This window comes from Colius striatus, chromosome 4 (assembly GCF_028858725.1).
Source record: "Colius striatus isolate bColStr4 chromosome 4, bColStr4.1.hap1, whole genome shotgun sequence".
Taxonomy (NCBI): Eukaryota; Metazoa; Chordata; class Aves; order Coliiformes; family Coliidae; genus Colius; species Colius striatus.
Window position 1 is genome coordinate 64071585 of NC_084762.1, and position 17603 is coordinate 64089187.

The following is a 17603-nucleotide window of genomic DNA, read 5'->3' on the forward strand; positions in this document are numbered from 1 at the left end:
CATAATAACACTTTTTATCTTCTACAAGAGATGGAAAGCATATGGAAAGTAACAGCATGATTTAACTCTTCACATTTCTTGATTATCTTGTGCCACCTACCTTATCTTGAAGTGGCTCCTCATAGACCAACAGGAAAGGGAAGGCTCACAAACAAAGGGTCAAAGCAGGGTTCAGTACAGGGCCTGTACTCCCGACAGCACAGCTCATGGGCTGCACTTCATCTGTGCTCTCCTGTCACTGCCTCTGCCTGCAGGGACAGCAAAGACATGCTCTGCTGGGAGTAACCTTTGTCCTTGGATAAGGTTTTTATTTTACAAGAACCTTACAAGGAAAAGCATTTGTTCAAACTGGTTGTAATAAAATAAACCTCTGAGATATTTTTCCCTGGCTACAAAGGAGTAGATACATTCTTGAAGGCTGAAATGTTTAGGAAGAATTAAGATAATCTCTCTGCTTTCTGTTTTGGAGGTCTGTGCTTGCATTAAGATGAAAGGGTCAATAACAGTCACAAAAGTTTGTTTCCCACTGTTGCTGTGGTCAGGACCTCAGCCAGATCACCCTCCTTATTCTTGCCATCACGTGCTACGGTTTCTTCTTTCAAAGCTGCTAGCAATGGTAGCGAGCAGCAATCTTCAGGTTCCACGCAGCGGTCTTCGGGTTCCACAGAGATACTGCATGTCTTAACAGAATTTTTTCTCATCCTTAAGGCATTAGCAAACATTGTGAATTTCAGGTTCTTGATAAAATACAGGCTTTGTCCTTCAGCAAGGAATGCTAGAGTGGTTGTAAGCCAACAAAGCAAAAAGTCGTAGCAGGTATCTGACAAGTGAGAAAGTGCAGTATGCAGCCCCTTTAATAATAGTTCAAGGTAAGTAATGGGTAACAAGGATTTGAGCTATCTGCATAGCAGTCTTGCCACTGCCCTAATATTGCAGGTTTCTATGTTAATCACTGTACATGAGCAGTTTTTTAACTAATAATACTTCTTAATGTTGGACAACGCTCTAGCCACAAGGTCTTGTTTAGGTTCATCTGCCATAAAGTTCACCCTGTCTGTTAGTGACATGAAGTCCTGAGCAAGACAGCTCCCTTAGCACTGACAGTCAGATGCCTTTACAAAAGTTGCTAGATGCGAAAACTGCAATGTCAAGGAGGAAGACTTACTTGCAGGATAAGCAACTGTCTAGATGGTATTGGGAAGGAACAGAGGACCTAAACTAAGATACATTTTTAGCTCTCAAACTCTCATTCACCCATGCTACTTAATGATGAGAGTAACTGTTCTCAGATCTGAGAACATTTGGCTGGCTTACCACTGAGTAGGAGCAGTGCCTGTAGACAGGACTGTGGCCAGTAAAGAATGTGAATTTTAGGAAAAGCAGCTACTACAGATTGGAACATTAGCTCTTTAATCACAAAAGAGAAACATGAAAATATGCTTCTAGTGTTTTACTACAAAAATCTGTCTTAGCACTTTGTATTAAGGCAGAGAGAGTTTCCTGAAATGCTGCTTCGAGAGTTGTCACTCCTTTAAGGTTTAGGCTCCAGAATATGCAGCAGAGAGAGCTAGGTTTCTTGGCATTGGTGTAAATTTTCTTAATCTTTTTGTTGCTGTCTTAAAGGTCCTTTAAACTTTTATGTAAAAATAAAGCTGTGCACAAGGGGACACGAACAGTGTTCCAGCTGTCGGATCTTCCTCCAGGTTCCTTGGCACTGAGAGTTGCCAACTGCTTCCCAGTGTAAGATTTTATCTCTGAAATGTGGTAATAAATGAGAAATTAAAAGGCTGAAAAGTGTATTTCATGTTAATAGGTTGTGCTGCATAACATATCAGAAGATTAGATTTGCTTGACAATGCAAGATTTTAGTTAGCTCATCTAGCTCTTAAAATGTTGTCTGGAGCAGGCACTATGTTCCCAAGTATGGTATAGAGGGTGATGGATTGAGTTGGTTGTACAGGTAAGTAAGTAGTAGGCATCTTAAATTCATAGATAATAATCTGTTCTGAATATTGTCTACTTTCAAAATCACTGTCTAGAAGTTGTGTGTATAGGTTTGAGAGGAGTACACTGTTGAACATGACACCAGATGTGGATTATAGCAGGAAATACCATTTTTAAGGAAAGGTGCCTGTAGCTGTAGAAGGACAGCTTGTGCTACAGAAGTTGCATCACCCTTTACAACAGGAAATAAAGCATTCTAAGCACTAAACTCTTATATCAAAATAATTTCCCAATTTTCTCCAGGTTTTAAAAGCAATTTCTTTGAGAACAGAAAGGGTAAACCTGAGCTCTACAAGTACTGGGAGCCATTTCGGTTTTTAGATATAACAAATGCAGCTGTTAATGAGACTTTGAGAAGCCTTAACTTTTGTACTGGGTTTTGCTACAGAATAGACAGCAAAAAATAACATCTGTCTTTACCCATGTGCATTATGTCCATCCCCAGAGCAACGCTGTGTGGCAGCACTCATGGCCGGAGGCTGGCAGGCGACACACACGGTGTGTCCTTCCCGTAGGTACTGCATCCAGCGCGCGTGCGGCCGGGTCTCCACAGTGCACTGCTGCGAAAGGGATTCTGTTCTGAACTCCACGCAGTATCTGCTCAAAAGGAGAAGTGATAAATTAGTCATGACAGATGAAGCACAAACTCAGTACACACTTTAAATGTACTGACAGATCATACAGGTGGCATTTGTGAAGTGCAGGTTGGTCATCATCATTGCTAACAAGTATGTTTCTGACCCCAGCCTAATTAACAGATTCTTAAAAGCATTACACAAACTATTTCTCATCCCGTGCCCCAGCCCAGTGCTTGATGTATAATCTCACTTTCTGGTTATGTTCTTGATTTTTAAATTACGATGAAAAACAGATCTCAGTAACCCATATTTGTTGTTCTGTGTGGCTAAAAGAGAAAATGGGAAAAAGGGCTTCAAGAATATTTATGGGCCTTGTTGTTCTGGAGAAAGTAGCATAGGGAAAAGTGTTATCAGCATGACAGACCCAGCAATAGCCTAATTTAAACTTCATAACCATCTCTACTGGTAACCAAACAAGACTTCTTACTGCTGTTGTCAATCATTTTTAGAAAAAGCTCTCTTGAGACTGATCTCATTCAGTCCGTTTTGTTTGTTCAGAGACCCACATCTAATTTCTCAGGCTTTAAGATATGTTCAACTTCAGTTTAGCCTTTTTTACTGTTTGCTTTCAAAAGTAGCTATCCTCAGATTTGCTGTGAGCCCAATGTCTAATTCAGGACAATTAGCAAGTAAAAAACTAGAACAGCAAAGGAACCACAAGCTATATAGCATATTTTTTAATTATTGCAAACTGAACTACATTTTCCTTTGCAACCAGCTTTTTTTCTATTGAACAAGATGACCCATGTGCATATGATAAATGGATTACCCATTTTCTTCTTTGTCTGAGGGCCAAAGAGAAGACACCGCTCGTCGTTTTCTTTCTTTACCATATTCAGAGGTAGTTATGAAAGCTGGGACTGAGGAAGGAAACAGTGTAAGGCAGCAAGACATGGTTGAGTTACATGTTAATTACTGTAACAGTAACAGTGGGTGAATGAATCAGGAGCTTGTGGATGGCGCTGCCGAACTGCCTTTACTGAAAAAGTGATAAAATGTTGGCAACATCAGACCTGAACCCCATTCGCTACAGCTAAGCTCTCTCCTCATTCAGATGGAATCTTATCTCACGATGCCTGCCATCTAGTCTGTGAGGACATAAGGTGTGCTGGAGTCCTACAAGGAGCTGTTTCCTGTTTTACACTACACAGAGATTATCTGATACTTACTGAGGGGCTTAAATCAAGAAACTGCATGCAGCTTAGTTATTTACCTAATAGCAATTAAGAAAAGATTAAGTAGGAAAAAATACAAGACTAGAATAAAAAGCAATGTGACAGTAGAAAGGAAGGTTCTCAACTGTATTTGTAACTAGCTAGCTGCAACTGTGGGTTTTTTTTCTGTTCATCAACATCAGTAAAATTTATGAAGGCCCTCAAGGGCACAGCGTACAGTAAGTCAGAGAGAGAATACCATGTTCATGGCCGCAGTCCTGTCCTTGGTAGGTCAGATATTCCAGGCAGCCAGCCTTCTCCTCTAGAGCAGGACAAGGTTCTCCACCATTTTTGGGTTCCTGTTGTACATAGCGCCTATGTACCCGTAGATGGGGCTGGCATTGTTCTGCACAGCCGCTCCAATGGCTCCACTCCCCCACAATGCATGGAAGAGCTGCAAAGAAGTAGTAAAACATGACTAGTAGTAAAGGTTTCCATTTTATGACAAATGCTCTCAAAAGCTTGAATATTAAGACTGTGTCTGGTTTTATCTTTTCTTACATACTTTTATTTGTAGTGTTTTAAAATGCTCTTCTAGGAGTCTGTGTCTTCAAATTTAAACTTTTAACCCAGTTTATGGCCTTATGACACCTTTAGATTAAATAACATGCAGGTACTTTAAAAAAAAAGCCTAAATCATCATATTGTGTAAAGAATGAGCCCATAGTTCATGTTTGACACTTTTTGTAACCTTTCCAGGAGAGCTGTTAATGATAGACCAAGCATCTTTTAGTTTCAGTATTGTCTAGAAACTCAGAAGTGCTCAGATCTATCACATCCGTCATCCACAAGCCACTTTCCTCCTCATTTGCAGTGCATCTAATAATGATGGTGTGCTCCATGTAGTTTTCTATTAGGCAGGACACGTATTTTTCTGCTCTACAGTTCTCACTTCTCTTGCATTTCTCATTACCATTCTGGCACAACAGTAGCTCTGTGTCAACCTTGTTAATGTCAGCATGGACAAAGTGCCTGATGCCTTCCAGGTGGATACAAATCATCTAGTCTGGAAGAAAAGGCTATGTAGCCTGATTCTCAGAATACAGAAAGACATGACAAGCACATCATTTCTGGGTAAGAAGCTATATAACACACCAGTCTTTACTTTGTCCGTTAACACAGTACACAACAGTAAAACCCACACAGCTGTTTTACATGTTTCTATGGAACTGCGCTTTCCTCAGCCTCATCTCCAGGAACACCAAGCCCCAGGTTTTGAAAACTGTGTGGCCTAACAATTTCACTTTTAGCAGCCAAATTGAATTCTGCAGCTCTCCAAAACTGTACTGCGTGCTGACAGGTGAGGGGCTGGGTGAGGGTTATCTCTGAATGCTGACTAATGGACCAAACAACCCCTCTGAGGAACTCAACGTCTACACAGGCTCAGCAGACAGAGCGTTACCAAAACTCTGATTTGTGCTTAAGGTACCTACCAAAATGTGGACACTAGTGAAAATACACAGAAAAATTACATTGCTGTCCTATGGAATGCAGCTTGAGTGGTCAAGACTTTTTTTTTTTTCTCACAGCACTGTGAATCATAGATCTCTTTTCTGAGTCACAGTCTATTTCCTTTTTCTCCGGAAAAAAAAAGAGGATTACAGTATCTTCACCGAATCACTGCACAACGTAAGTTATAATGTATAAAGAACTGTGAATTTCCTCAGAGCAACTACTTCCCTTTATTCCTTTCTTGGGCTTTCTCACCGTACAGTAGTTTCTATTTAAAATTCTATGTACAAAAATATTCTTTCTGCATTGTTAAAAGTGGAAATTTAAAAAATCTCTAAGGACATTTCTTTTAAAACCCTTGGACCTAGGTTCAGCAGCCCAGGGACTTCTGCTGGGCCATCTATTTATAAAGTAACAGACCTGCTACAATTTTTAGGCATGACAGTATTTAACCATGGCATTGGCAGCTTCAGGATACTCTTCCTTTCAGTGGTTATCACTTTAGAGCATTGTTTTTGTATTATTCCTAGCACATTTCTCGATTGCAATACTTGGGGCCCTTTATGCTGTCCCCAGCTGAAATCATGAGTGACCAACAGGCTGAAAACAAGCTGTAGTGTGAGAACCAGTGGTCACCGTTCTTCAGATTTCTGGTTTACATTTTTGAACTCCACATTTGAAACAGTATTTCAGAGTAAACTATGACAATAAATGCCCCAAGTGCCATTAAACACAGGGACAGAATTTAGATACTCAACCGTGAGGCGTCAACATCCAACAGGAACAAAAAATTTCCACCTGTACTTGTATAAGGTGCCACAAACTCCCACTGGAACTACTTGAAATTTCTGTTTATACAAAACATAACTTACTGGCTGCTCGCTATAGAAAGTATATATGATCATTTGCCTTCAAAAGAATAACTTCTTCCAAACAGCTTTGTATTTGTTAAATGGATGAGTTCTAGGATCACCTTGCCAGGCTGCTGAAATCCCATCCTCCCATGCTGCACCCATGTGGAATGTGGTGCTCCCTTCACACAAGCTGGCACTGGCGCTCGCACAGCTGGGTGGTGAGAAGATGCAGGGACTCAAACCAGCCTCAGCTGGGCAACAAACAGAAATAGCTTCCTGCGGGTTTAGCTGCGTGAACTGGGCTACCAGAGACTGTTAAATTCCAGCCTTGGTGCAGGTGAGAGACAGATGCAGAGACACAGGGACTCCTGAGCAATTACTCCTGAGCTTGAGACAAAAAAATATCACCTCGATAACAGTAAAGCATCATGAGGTGTCAGAAGTCATGGTGAGAAAAGTGGCTGAACTACAACTTTCTAAGCACAAGTTTGAGCTTCTTTTTGAAGAGCACAGACATTTTTATTGGGTTACAGCTCCATTTTAATGCTAACACTACACATCTTTATTAGCTCTCTCCAGTTATACTTGAATAGTGAAAATCATTTGATTTACTGAAAAGATGCAATGCTCTGTGACTATAACAAGCCAGCATCTTGTGAGATCTGCTGATTTTCGTGAACTAAAGATCAGGTTAATACCAATTTTAAAGATGATGCCTTCTGTCAGGCCTTGTGGCAAATTACTTTTTTCCCTTCTATTACTCTGCAGATTCTTTAGCAGTGAGAAACTGACTGTGTTTCCTCTGGAGACCTGGGGTCAGAGTCCTGCTCTGCTGAGTCTTTCTGTGCAGCTTCACATCATTTACATCTATACTGTCTGACAGTCGTACTCCCCCTCCCCAAACAGGCAGGCATAAGCTGCCTCGAGACCCAAAGATAAGTGGCTATGTCAGCATGGTGCTGAGCATGATAAATACATCCTAATCAGCAGGACCATGCTCTTGACTTTTGACTACAGGCTGATGTGTGCCCATCCAGCTGGGAAGAGATGTTAGGCTGCTTGAGTGTTAGAGCTGCACCTGTAGAGCAAGGGCTGCATCCCTCATTGCAGACAGAAGGAGGGAGGAAGGGAGGGAGGACAAACTGAAGGCTGGGAAGCATAGCAATATCATGGAAAAAGGGAGTGTAAATATCTTCAAGGCTGATGGACCACTTCTACCAAGCTGGACCACTTTCTCCCCCTTGTTATTGCTCCCCTAGGAGCCAGGCCTTGCCCTGCAGCACGGCAGAGGACCCTCTCATTCTCCTACGCTCATTTTTAAGTTATTGCATTGACGGTGAATCCCTGCTAGTTCCTGCCCCTAGAAATGAGGACAAAACCTCAACCTGTGGATTTCCCAAATTATTTTGTTGGCATTTATTCAACAAGACATGAGGAATCGGCTCAGAGACACAGACAGTGTTAAACACATCTCCCTGTTGTCTCTGTAAACCTATTTCCCCACCGTAATTCACGTGTATTTGGGTAAAAAGTAACATCACATTTTAGAAGGAAAATAACTTCAGACTGGCAAACCCCAGGCACTGCACTACAGCTCATCCAGAAGTTTTGAAAACGTCTAATGTGGGCAGTCTCTCTTCCCACTGTGCCTGCTGCCACCTTCACCCAGCCCCTCATGCCGTCGCTGGCGGTAACGGGAAGAAATTTGCCTTTCAGAGCCCTCCTCACCGCTGAGGCCCTTACCGCAAGCCCCATCCCCAAACCACAGGAAAACCTCCGGCAGGCACTCGGTAAACTATCACCTGAGACGGCCAGGGACGCTCGGGGGACCCTCGCTCTGCCTGTGCACCCCGATTCCCCGCCCCCCGTGCCTCCCTTGGTGGGCTCGCTCCGGGCGCCGGTCCAGTCCGACACCCCCGCGGCCGGGGGCCGGATGTACCTACCCGGGCACGCTTGGCCGTGGTCGTGGCAACAGTCTCCGGCTCGCCGACATCCTTCGTCGCAGTAGCAGCTCCCGTAGTCCCCTCCTTCCCTCCATCCCTGCCCGACGCAGGCGGCATCTCGGCCCTGGCAGCACCTGCCCGCGCAGGTCCCGCCGGCCGCGCTGCCGGCCCACAGCAGCCCGAGCCACAGCGCGCCCGGCAGCGCCGCGCCGCCCATGCCCGCGATGCCCTCCGCCGCCGGTGCGCGCCACGGCCGCCGCCAGCACCCGGCCGAGCGGGGCGGGACGGGCGGGGCGGGAGCGAGAGCGGGGGCGGCCGGCCCGGGCCGAGCCGGCCCTCCCTGCCCTCAGGGGCGCGGGCGCCGGCAGAGCGGTGACCGTTGCAGCCGTCTCCTGCGCCGACGCCTCCTGCACAGCAGTGTTCCGCACAGCAGTGTCCCACATAGTGATGACCTTCACAGCAGTGTCCCACACGGCGATGACCCTCACAGCAATGTCCCATATGGTAATGGCCCTCACAGCAGTGTCCCACACAGCAACGTCCCACACTCCATTGGCCCCACAGCAGTGTCTCGCCCAGTGATATCCCTCCCACAGAACAATGTCCTACACAGCAGCGTCCCACACAGTGGTGTGCCATGTCCTGCCCAGCACTGTCACATCACCATGTCCTGCACAGCAGAGGCCCTCACACAACTGATCTGCATGGCAGTGTACCACTCAGCAGTACCCTACACAGCAATGACCTACACAGCCATGAACTGCACAGCCGTACACTGTATGACACCCTATGTGACTCACATAGCAGCGACACACAGGGCTGTCCCCAAGCATCCCCATCCACACAGCCCAGCAGCTGGAGACAGCCTGGGGACACAGCACATGGTTTATTGGTACAGGAGCTTTCTCATTTCAGGGCACATCCCACACAGCCAAGAACATTTGCTTGTGTTATGCTTTTCATTTCATTTCATTTATTTTTCTTTTTTTTTTAAACTATCTTTCCAGAACAAACAAAAGAAGCTGTACTTGCAGGTGCATAAAGAATGCGGGATAGATCCTCAAGTAACTTCCTCAAATAGAAAGATTTGGATTCGGGTTTCTCGTTATCTCCAGTCCTAAGAGGTTTTCAAGATTAACGAGACCTGATCATTTTAGCCAAAAATCAAATCCCAAAAGTACATAGTGAGGTGATTGCAAAAATATGTTAGCTTTGCACACTTCACTTTGCAGATAGTTAGCTACTAAGGCGAGAGACATCTGGTCTCCCAAAGCTGCCTACAGATGGGAGGTAACAGCCTATTATATTATCTGCTACATGTGGGTACTTGGACCCGCTGAGACAGCTCAGGCCAGCCAGAGTTTAATTTCTTCTAGCCATCACAACGTTGCTGTTAAAATGTTGTTTAAATCCTGGGGGACTGGATCTGCACTGTTATCCGGTGTGCCACTAATGAACTCGCTGGCATGTCGCCAGCCTAGAGCTTGAACCAGTGAATAGGAAATGTCAGGGGAGTTTCTACAGTGGGTGAGAGGAGAACAAAACTTGCAGACCCCTTTGGTAAAAACCAGTGTGAGAGCAGGAATGCCTCTTTATGTTTTCCTTTCCTTTATTGGATTCCCGTGGTTCACCGGAAAGGCAAAGTACTAGCAAATCGATGTAGAAACTACCTTTACAAGTAGATAAATCAAGTATGGATGGCTTATGCTAAAGGGATAAGCCACTAAAACTTGGACAAGGTTGGAGGAGATTGAAGAGGGGCTTTCTCTTAGTGGATATGTTTACAGAAAACCAAGAAACTATGCCTGCAATAATCTAGTAAAAGAAAACAGAATACAAATGAAAAATGTTAACCCCTCTACTAGATGCAGTAAAGCAGATTCTTCAGAGCAGACAGGAAAAAGAACCTTAATTAAAGGAGAGGACAAGCTCACCCAGTTGATTTGTTTGTTTTTTTTCCAGCAAATGCTTTCCTTTTTCCTTTTTGGTTTAGTTCCTCACTCTTAGGAGTAGCACTAGGTAACTTGTGAATAAGAAGGACAAGAAGCAGCACTGAAACTTGTACAGGCAATTCCAGCAAAACAGAGATTTATTTCTGGTTTTACACGAGATAGTCCACAAAACGTGGGTATTGCTCATGTCCTGCTATTGCTTATCTTTTTGTCATGCAGATAGCCTTACAAGGAAAAGCAGTTTTGGGTAATGCTGATAGAAAATGCATGTTTAGGTAAACTTAGGGAATGGGCAGAGCCCTTTGCTCTATCTTCCTGTAAGCCACAGGGGAGCATTGCATAGAACAGAGAGCATCAGTCATCTGTTCCACACATACGGTCAATGCCAAAATACTTCTTAACCCCAGAGGTGAGGAGAGTTCTCAGGACTGTATTGTAATCCTCAAAAGCAGGTGTTGCTGCTGGCTCTGAGGCTTTAAAACCACGGTCTAGCTCACATTAACAGACACTTTTGTACTTTTCTGACATGTCTGCACTATTTTAGCTTCAACTGCTCAAAACTCAAATTCCCAAACTAAAACATAACTACAGTGTCATATGGTGAGAGAGGAAAAGAAACCAAGACCATGAAGCATGTTTTTCAACTAATTTCTTTAACACATAAATGTTTCCAATGAGTTTTATTCCATTGTTTTCTTATTTCCAACCAAAGTGTCCCCGTTGCCTTATATGGAGTTCTCCTTGTTTTATAATACCACAAGACAAAATTGAGCCAAAGAAACAGAAAATTAGAAAGAGAATTAGTCTCTGTTATTTACTGTGCTTACTAACTCTGTTAATTTACCATGGTTATTTATGATCTCTATATATATGGCATGTAAAGCAGAGCCAAACTCTTACTCTCCATCTATTCCTGTGGTATGTGTCTACTCATAGTGTTAGACAGAAGACTGAAAACACCTGCAACTGGGGAAAGCTTCAGTCTGGGAACAAAATACGTGTTTGATAGTGAAATGACTCTCTTTTATCTTTCAATTTTAACTTAGAGCCGTAGCAACGTGGAGGACCCACTATAAGGACTATTCAGCTCAACTTCAAAGTCTTTTTCAAAAACATTGTCTATCAGCCTGCAGCATTCCACAAGCCCACACGTCCCCACAAGCAAACTCTCTGGAAGGTCCTAACTTGCACAAATAGAGATAACTTTTCTGCTAGGAGGTTAATCTGATGGCAGCAAAACAAGAAGACTTCAAAGATCCTTCAGGGCATTTCTTTTTCTTTTACACCCATGTTTGCACACAGCTCTATTTCTTTTACTGAAATACCCTTTCCAAAAGCAACCTGCTTACATTTTATATTGAGACAACACGGTGACTGATGTGACTACAAAGGCTAAAGGCTGTCTCTATCCTGCTATGTGGGTTCACACTTCCTGGGAGTGCCACAGCCACAGCTACAGCTTGAGTTTGTCATAAGATGCCTTTGTTCCACTTGTTCTGAAAAAGCAGACTTTCTCCTGATAAGAAATAATCCCTACTAAGGTGAATAGCCAAATCATGGTGTTTGCTAGTGCAGCTGACAGCTTAAAGAAACAGCAGCACTCTGTATGTAAGAAAAATGAGGAGTAATTTGTCTTCATTAATGATCAGCCTATATAATAACACAGTAGATGATACATAAAAGGTTTCTATAGTTTCAGTGCTGTTACACAGAAAGCACAATGCTGTTTCAATGACTAGCTTGAGCTGTTCTACATCAAATTGCTGATAAGGGAGCATGCTGAGTACCTGGCTGTATTTGAGAGAGGTCATTTGCTCTGCAAATAGCTCTCCCTTTCCACTTGTTTCACCTTGGCAGGCCTGTCAAGTGCAACCCTGACATGGGAGACCCATTGGCTTATTGAGTCTCAATTACAACCATTGATTTTAGTTGGGGTTGGTAATGATGCATGAAATTGCTTGAATTCCAGAGGTTATTGGGAATATAGCAGAGCTATCTATCAGGATATTTTTAGTTGATTTTTAAAGGCCTTCACACTCCCTATAAATTACTGAAGAAATGTCCAAGTACTGAGGTGAACACAGAGCTTCTGTCGAGCTTCCATGAAGAAAAAGGTCAGACAAATCTGTATGCCCACTGTAAGCAGATCAGGTCTGGAAAACATTCCTTTCCTGATTTTTTTTCCCCTGAGGTTCTCTTCTTACAGGTTCAGGGACATTAATTGAAATGAAGTACCTGAGGCAGCATGAAGAAGGGGAGGTAGCCCAGGGCAGGATGAGCAGAGGGCAACTGGTCTCCATCCACTAGCAGCAATTAACAATGAGACTACAGCTAACACACATGGCAGAATGTTCTTCTTACTCTATCAGGCTACAACTACATCTCTCTCTGAATAAATAGCCTATAGCTTATGGAATAAGAGTATCACAGTCATAAGTACATTTTCTCACGTTGGTTCTTATTTTATCTTAATTCTAAACACTATCATAATCTAGAAGTGTCATTCTGATGTCATTCCAATGGTCATTTGTCTTCATGATGCTGAGAACAACAATCCCCACGGATCACTCACAAGGCTGCATGCTTCCTTGGTACTTGCTTGCTTTTGAAGAGGAGCATTTGCAGCGTAACCAGTGACGTGTGAAGTGGTGAGTTTTCTAACTCCCTGGTCCTGGAAAGTCAGCCTGTTATTCAGACAACCTGTCCTGGTTCTTCAGGACAAATAGAACAATTGTACTTTCAAAGGCTTTCCTCAGATGTGAAGGCATCTATTCACAATGTGTAAGGAACACAATCCACTGGACCCCTATTTGTTAGCTATTTTCCAGATTTTCCAGGCATTTCACTTTTCAAATGTGAATGATGAGCCAGAGTAAGAGAAGGTGGCAGCTTAACTTAAGCGTTTTCCAAAACACGACTACCTCTCATAAAATAAGCATCTCAAGATATTATTCCACATTTCTCTTGCTTTTGGGTTATTTTGTTTAGTAGTTACAGACCTCTTCTTTTTTTGTAATCATAACTAAATCAATTACTTCCCTTCCTGATGGAGGAATCACTATTATTATTTTAAAGATAGGAGAAGACGCTACTGAGAGATTCAGGCCCCTATCCAGCAAAACACTTAAGGACTTGCATAACCTGAGGTACATAATAACCACACTGTAGGACTGTTCTTTTGTTCCAAGTTACGCAATCTTGGAGGATTTACTGAACTGGGGCCTCTTGGGGCTCACTGAGATGCAGCTCCCTCACTCCCAGGTGCACCTTGCAGCCATCAGCCTCAGAGCATCCATCCTATTCTGCCACATCTACAGTAAACATTAGACCTGAGTTAGGCTTAGTCAGTTTCTTTTTCATCAGGATATAAAGTGAAGAGATGAATAGTTTATCCTCAAATTTGTTAAAGTGGTGCAAAAAGTGGCTAAGACTGTTTATATTTCTCATTAATTCCAGATCAGATTTGCCCCACTGTTTTAAACTATATCCAGTATTAGCACAGTTCAAAACTAAATCTGTTTATTTCCTTCTTGGTTATCATGCCCATTAGCAAAGATCCAGCATCTTGGAGTTAGTGCATGATTTTGGTGATGGTGCATTTTGCAGAGAAGAATGCAGCTCCCCCTCCCATTGCTGATGAGCATGCTCTGTTAGCAGGAATAAACTTTTTTTGTTATTGAAGAAAGCGGGACTAACAAAGAGTTTTTGATATTAGGACACTGAACTGCTGAGAAAGAGAGTCATTTTTTTCTGATCATAATCGCACTTTCAAAAACCTCTGCCAATCTTTCCACTCTCTGTTGAAAAGGTGGATTTTGCTGACTTGGATAATTTGAAAGTAAATGAAGATTCTGGTGTATACTGGCTGGCAGAGGAAACTGTTTATATAATTCTGTCCTTGCTAATAACCCTCTTTGTAGGTAGAAATGGTGCCAGGGAAGCTGCTGGCTATGTAAAAACGCTTTCCCATTTCCTTGTCTTTATTGTTTTCTGTCACAGCTTGTTTTTTTTTAATTAGTACATGAACTATTTTTAGTGTCTCTAGACAAGAAACGTATTGTTTGGGCTGAAATGAGGCCAGGTACCATGAAAGCGTATTCAGAGAAAGACATTTGAAGCCAGAGTTTGTCTTTGGCTATGTGCAGTGAAAGTTTGCATACTTAGTCCAATTACTTACAGACATGTCACTTGATGTAAGTGAGTGTAATTGTGTCAGCATACAGGGCAGCTTTTGGCTCTCAGGCTGCAGAGAAATATTCTGAACAGCACACAGCTAGCATCTGCAGCATCTAGAATATTCTGAGTTACTTTGTTCATCCAAATTCCACACATATCTTGCTATTTAAAAGCAGAACAGTGAACAAAGCTTTTCAGTCAGATGATGAACTTGGGCAAACATGATTTTTGCTAAGGTGCCTCTCTGTAGCTCACCTAATCAGCTCTAAGAGACTTTAGAGTCCCTGCACTGCAGGCACATCATATGCTACCCTGAGTTGTCCTCATGTGTATACACATACATGCATGCACCATGCAGGTAAAGGTGTAGTGAGATTTTGTAAGCCCTAATTCAGGCTGAAGGAAATAGAAGCAGCTTTTCCATACGTAACAGTCTCTGCTGAGATGTGGAGCTCTGTCATATCAGTATCCTGCAGAATTTCAAATCAAGCTCAGAGTCTCAGTCCTTTTCTTCATGGTTGCCTGAAGCCCAGTCCCACACTATGCCTCTGCTCTAGTCAACTGTTAAATTCCTCTAATGTGATGAAGGCCAGGGGAGAGCTTAACCATGTGGAAGTAGCATCCATATAATGCGAATCTGTGGAGGAATCCATCAGGAATAAAGATCTCTCTCTTGAAGAACCAAGCACCTTCCGTATGAATGCCAAATACTACTGCATTCTTTCATCTTATTTAAATAAAAAAGCAGCATGTATTTTTACCAAAAAAGACCCTGAAAATCTACCAAAATAAGTAGCTCCAATGTTAACACTGTCCCCGTTAAAAAAAAAAAAAAAAAAAAAAGAAAAAGAGATATGACAAATATTGTTCCTGTTGTTAAATACCTGTGGAAGTTTATCCAGTGGTGACTATGGTGACCAGAAAAGCAAGACGTGTTAAGTTTAGGATGCTTCCTAGCTGCCTATATGAAATGGGTCATGCTACTGTCATCTGTGCAATGTAGGCTTTTAACACTTCACCAGATAATTGCCATGCAGAGGCAGATAACTTACAATTAAAGTAGCTCTACTTTAAAATGGCAGGTATTTTCAACCTTTTTCAGGTTGGGGTTCCTAAAATATTCCATTAGATGCACAGACCTTCGCTGAAAGCTTACAATATCTAGCATACAAAGATTTACTTAATCATCCTAGAGGCAGCCCTTACAAGAGACACATAGGTCACAAGCTGATAATCACCAGATTAGAGAATTGCTTTCATGAAGAAATCAGGCATTGTTTTAGAGTCTGGAAATAATGGAGAAGTCACTGGATCCTACAGTAGTTCAAAGAGCCGTATTTTCATATGTGTTGAACTGTGTTTTCCGCCATATTCTCGGCTTCCCACCCTGGACCCTGCCAGCAGCATTAAGTACCAAACCTGCTGTAGTCCACTAGTGACCTCCAGCTGAAGTGGGACAAGGCTGGACGACAAAAAGAAGAGAGGATGAGGGGACAAATCCTAGTGCTTGGCTTGATTGGAGGGTCTGCTTTAGGCCCACCATTGCCCACTCTTGTCTTTCAACACCATGAGATTTGAGTATATTCTTCTGCTTGCCAGTACCAATGTTAGGACCTGAAGGCAAGATCTGAAGTTCCTCAGAGGAAGTGTAAGTACCTCTGCAGCAGAGAGAAGCTCTGGGCTACCAGTAACAGATACTTCCTTGTTTGTAGAAACACTAATTAGAAGTGCAGGCAAGAGCAGCAATCACAAAAGGCCCTCCTGCTGCAATGCTAATATTCTTGAGTGCCTTGCAGTTCCACTTAAAAACCTGTGTGTTGCTTTAAAGATAAATAATATAAACTTTAAAGAAGAGGTCAATCCCTAGTCTCAGCTGGCATCACAGCATGTGACTTACATGGAAGTACGCTGGAAGAGGTCTGCCTTTCTGTGTTTTGTCTATTTCCAGGTACTTAAACATTTTCGGAGTGCTCCACACTTCATAAAATGGCCATGGATTAATTTGGGTTTCTTCCTGATGTGTAATACCTGCATCTCCTCTCCCTTTTTCAAAAGATATTTTCAAACATTATCAAAGAGGTTTGAAGGAGCCTTCTTCCCAGGTGGCAGATGCCAGCAGAGAAGGAAGGAAAGTCACAACTAAGGACATGCAGTGAGAAATAATATTTTCTGCTGAGGTGTGGCCTTTGCCTCCAGTTCAGACTCTGGGCACAGGATGGATGCATCTTTTTTTTTCCTGCTACTTTAGTAGTAACAGCACCAAGCCTGTTTTGGCCTAGATGCAGCCTACGCACATCTTTGTCACCTAAAATGGAGATTACCCAAAGTGTATAGAAGGTTCATTATGTATCACACAGTGACAAAGAGCACAAAGTTCATACAGCCTGAGCTAAATTCTCCCCAACACCAATTTCCTATTGTGCCATTTTAAAAGCTTTTGTTCTTAATATCACACAACTGTAGACTGTAATTTGGACAGACATTCTATTTCCCTTCCATTTCCCTCAAGGGTACTTTAGATGGCTTCTAAGATAGTAATAGCTAACTCCTAGGCTCTCCCAGTACATTTGCTTTCCATTCCCACCCAGGTTTCCATGAGACTTTGGGCAGGCCAGAAAACCTCCTTGAATAACTAGGTATTTAGAGGCCATTTTAATGAGGTAAACCTTTAGATTACCCCTAGAATTAATTAGGAAATTTATTGCCACTGCATGGTTGGAAGAAGAAAGCAGTGATAAATGTGTCTAGGGTTTACGTTCGGTTGGGGTGGATGGATGGCAAAAGCAAATATAGCCCTCAACACAGCATGAGCCAGCTCAGCTGTGCCTGTAGCAGATGAAGCAGAATAGCCATCTCATCAGACAGTGCCAACAAGTGTGAGGGTTTTTGCCACCTAGGAAGCTCACCTATCCATGGGCCTGAATTTATCTCAATATCTCTGTGTTGAAATGTATGTATTATATGCATAACTGCATGGTATCAGAGACAAATAGTTTCAGAGCTGCATTGTGTTTTGATTTGTTTATGTCTTTCTCTTAAATGCCCTGTTTTGCTATCTAGCTTAAAGATGGGAATACTTAGATATATTTCTGTCTCTCTGAATTCGCATGTTAGCATAGTTACAAAGCAGAGGTCTCCAGGGCAGAGAGTACCTGCAGTTAGGCCTCTATGTCTGAAACTTGTTTATCAATTCCTCATGCAATTATCTATACATTAACTTGATTGGAGACCAGGACAGCATGTCAACAAGCCTGATGTTGAAATTCTTTACATCAGTTTTGTGTTCAGCTAGATACATATCAATGGAGCACAAAACTTGATATATTTCACTCAGTGCATGGAGAAGCTTTTATTTCAGAAAGGAGAGCAA

At 42.6% G+C, this 17603-nt stretch overlaps 1 protein-coding gene across 1 annotated transcript; it reads right to left on the reverse strand.

The window, feature by feature from the left end:
• Positions 1 to 1182: 1182 nt before the first annotated feature.
• SBSPON (somatomedin B and thrombospondin type 1 domain containing) lies at positions 1183 to 8322 on the reverse strand. Its single transcript, XM_061995053.1, has 5 exons — positions 8106 to 8322; positions 4056 to 4250; positions 3412 to 3502; positions 2425 to 2601; positions 1183 to 1754 (listed from the first exon to the last, which is right to left on the reverse strand). Exons 1-5 carry the CDS (start codon positions 8320 to 8322, stop codon positions 1637 to 1639), a joined length of 798 nt encoding a protein of 265 aa, XP_061851037.1. The 3' UTR covers positions 1183 to 1636.
• Between the last annotated feature and the right edge of the window lie 9281 nt (positions 8323 to 17603).

Coding starts and splice junctions, on each gene's coding strand:
- SBSPON (XM_061995053.1), bottom strand. CDS start 8,322: ATGGGCGGCGCGGCGCTGCCGGGCGCGCTGTGGCTCGGGCTGCTGTGG. Junction 4,251..8,105: donor CCACGGCCAAGCGTGCCCGG/GTAGGTACATCC, acceptor ACTTCTTTGCAG/CTCTTCCATGCATTGTGGGG. Junction 1,755..2,424: donor GATGGACATAATGCACATGG/GTAAAGACAGAT, acceptor ACCACATTTCAG/AGATAAAATCTTACACTGGG.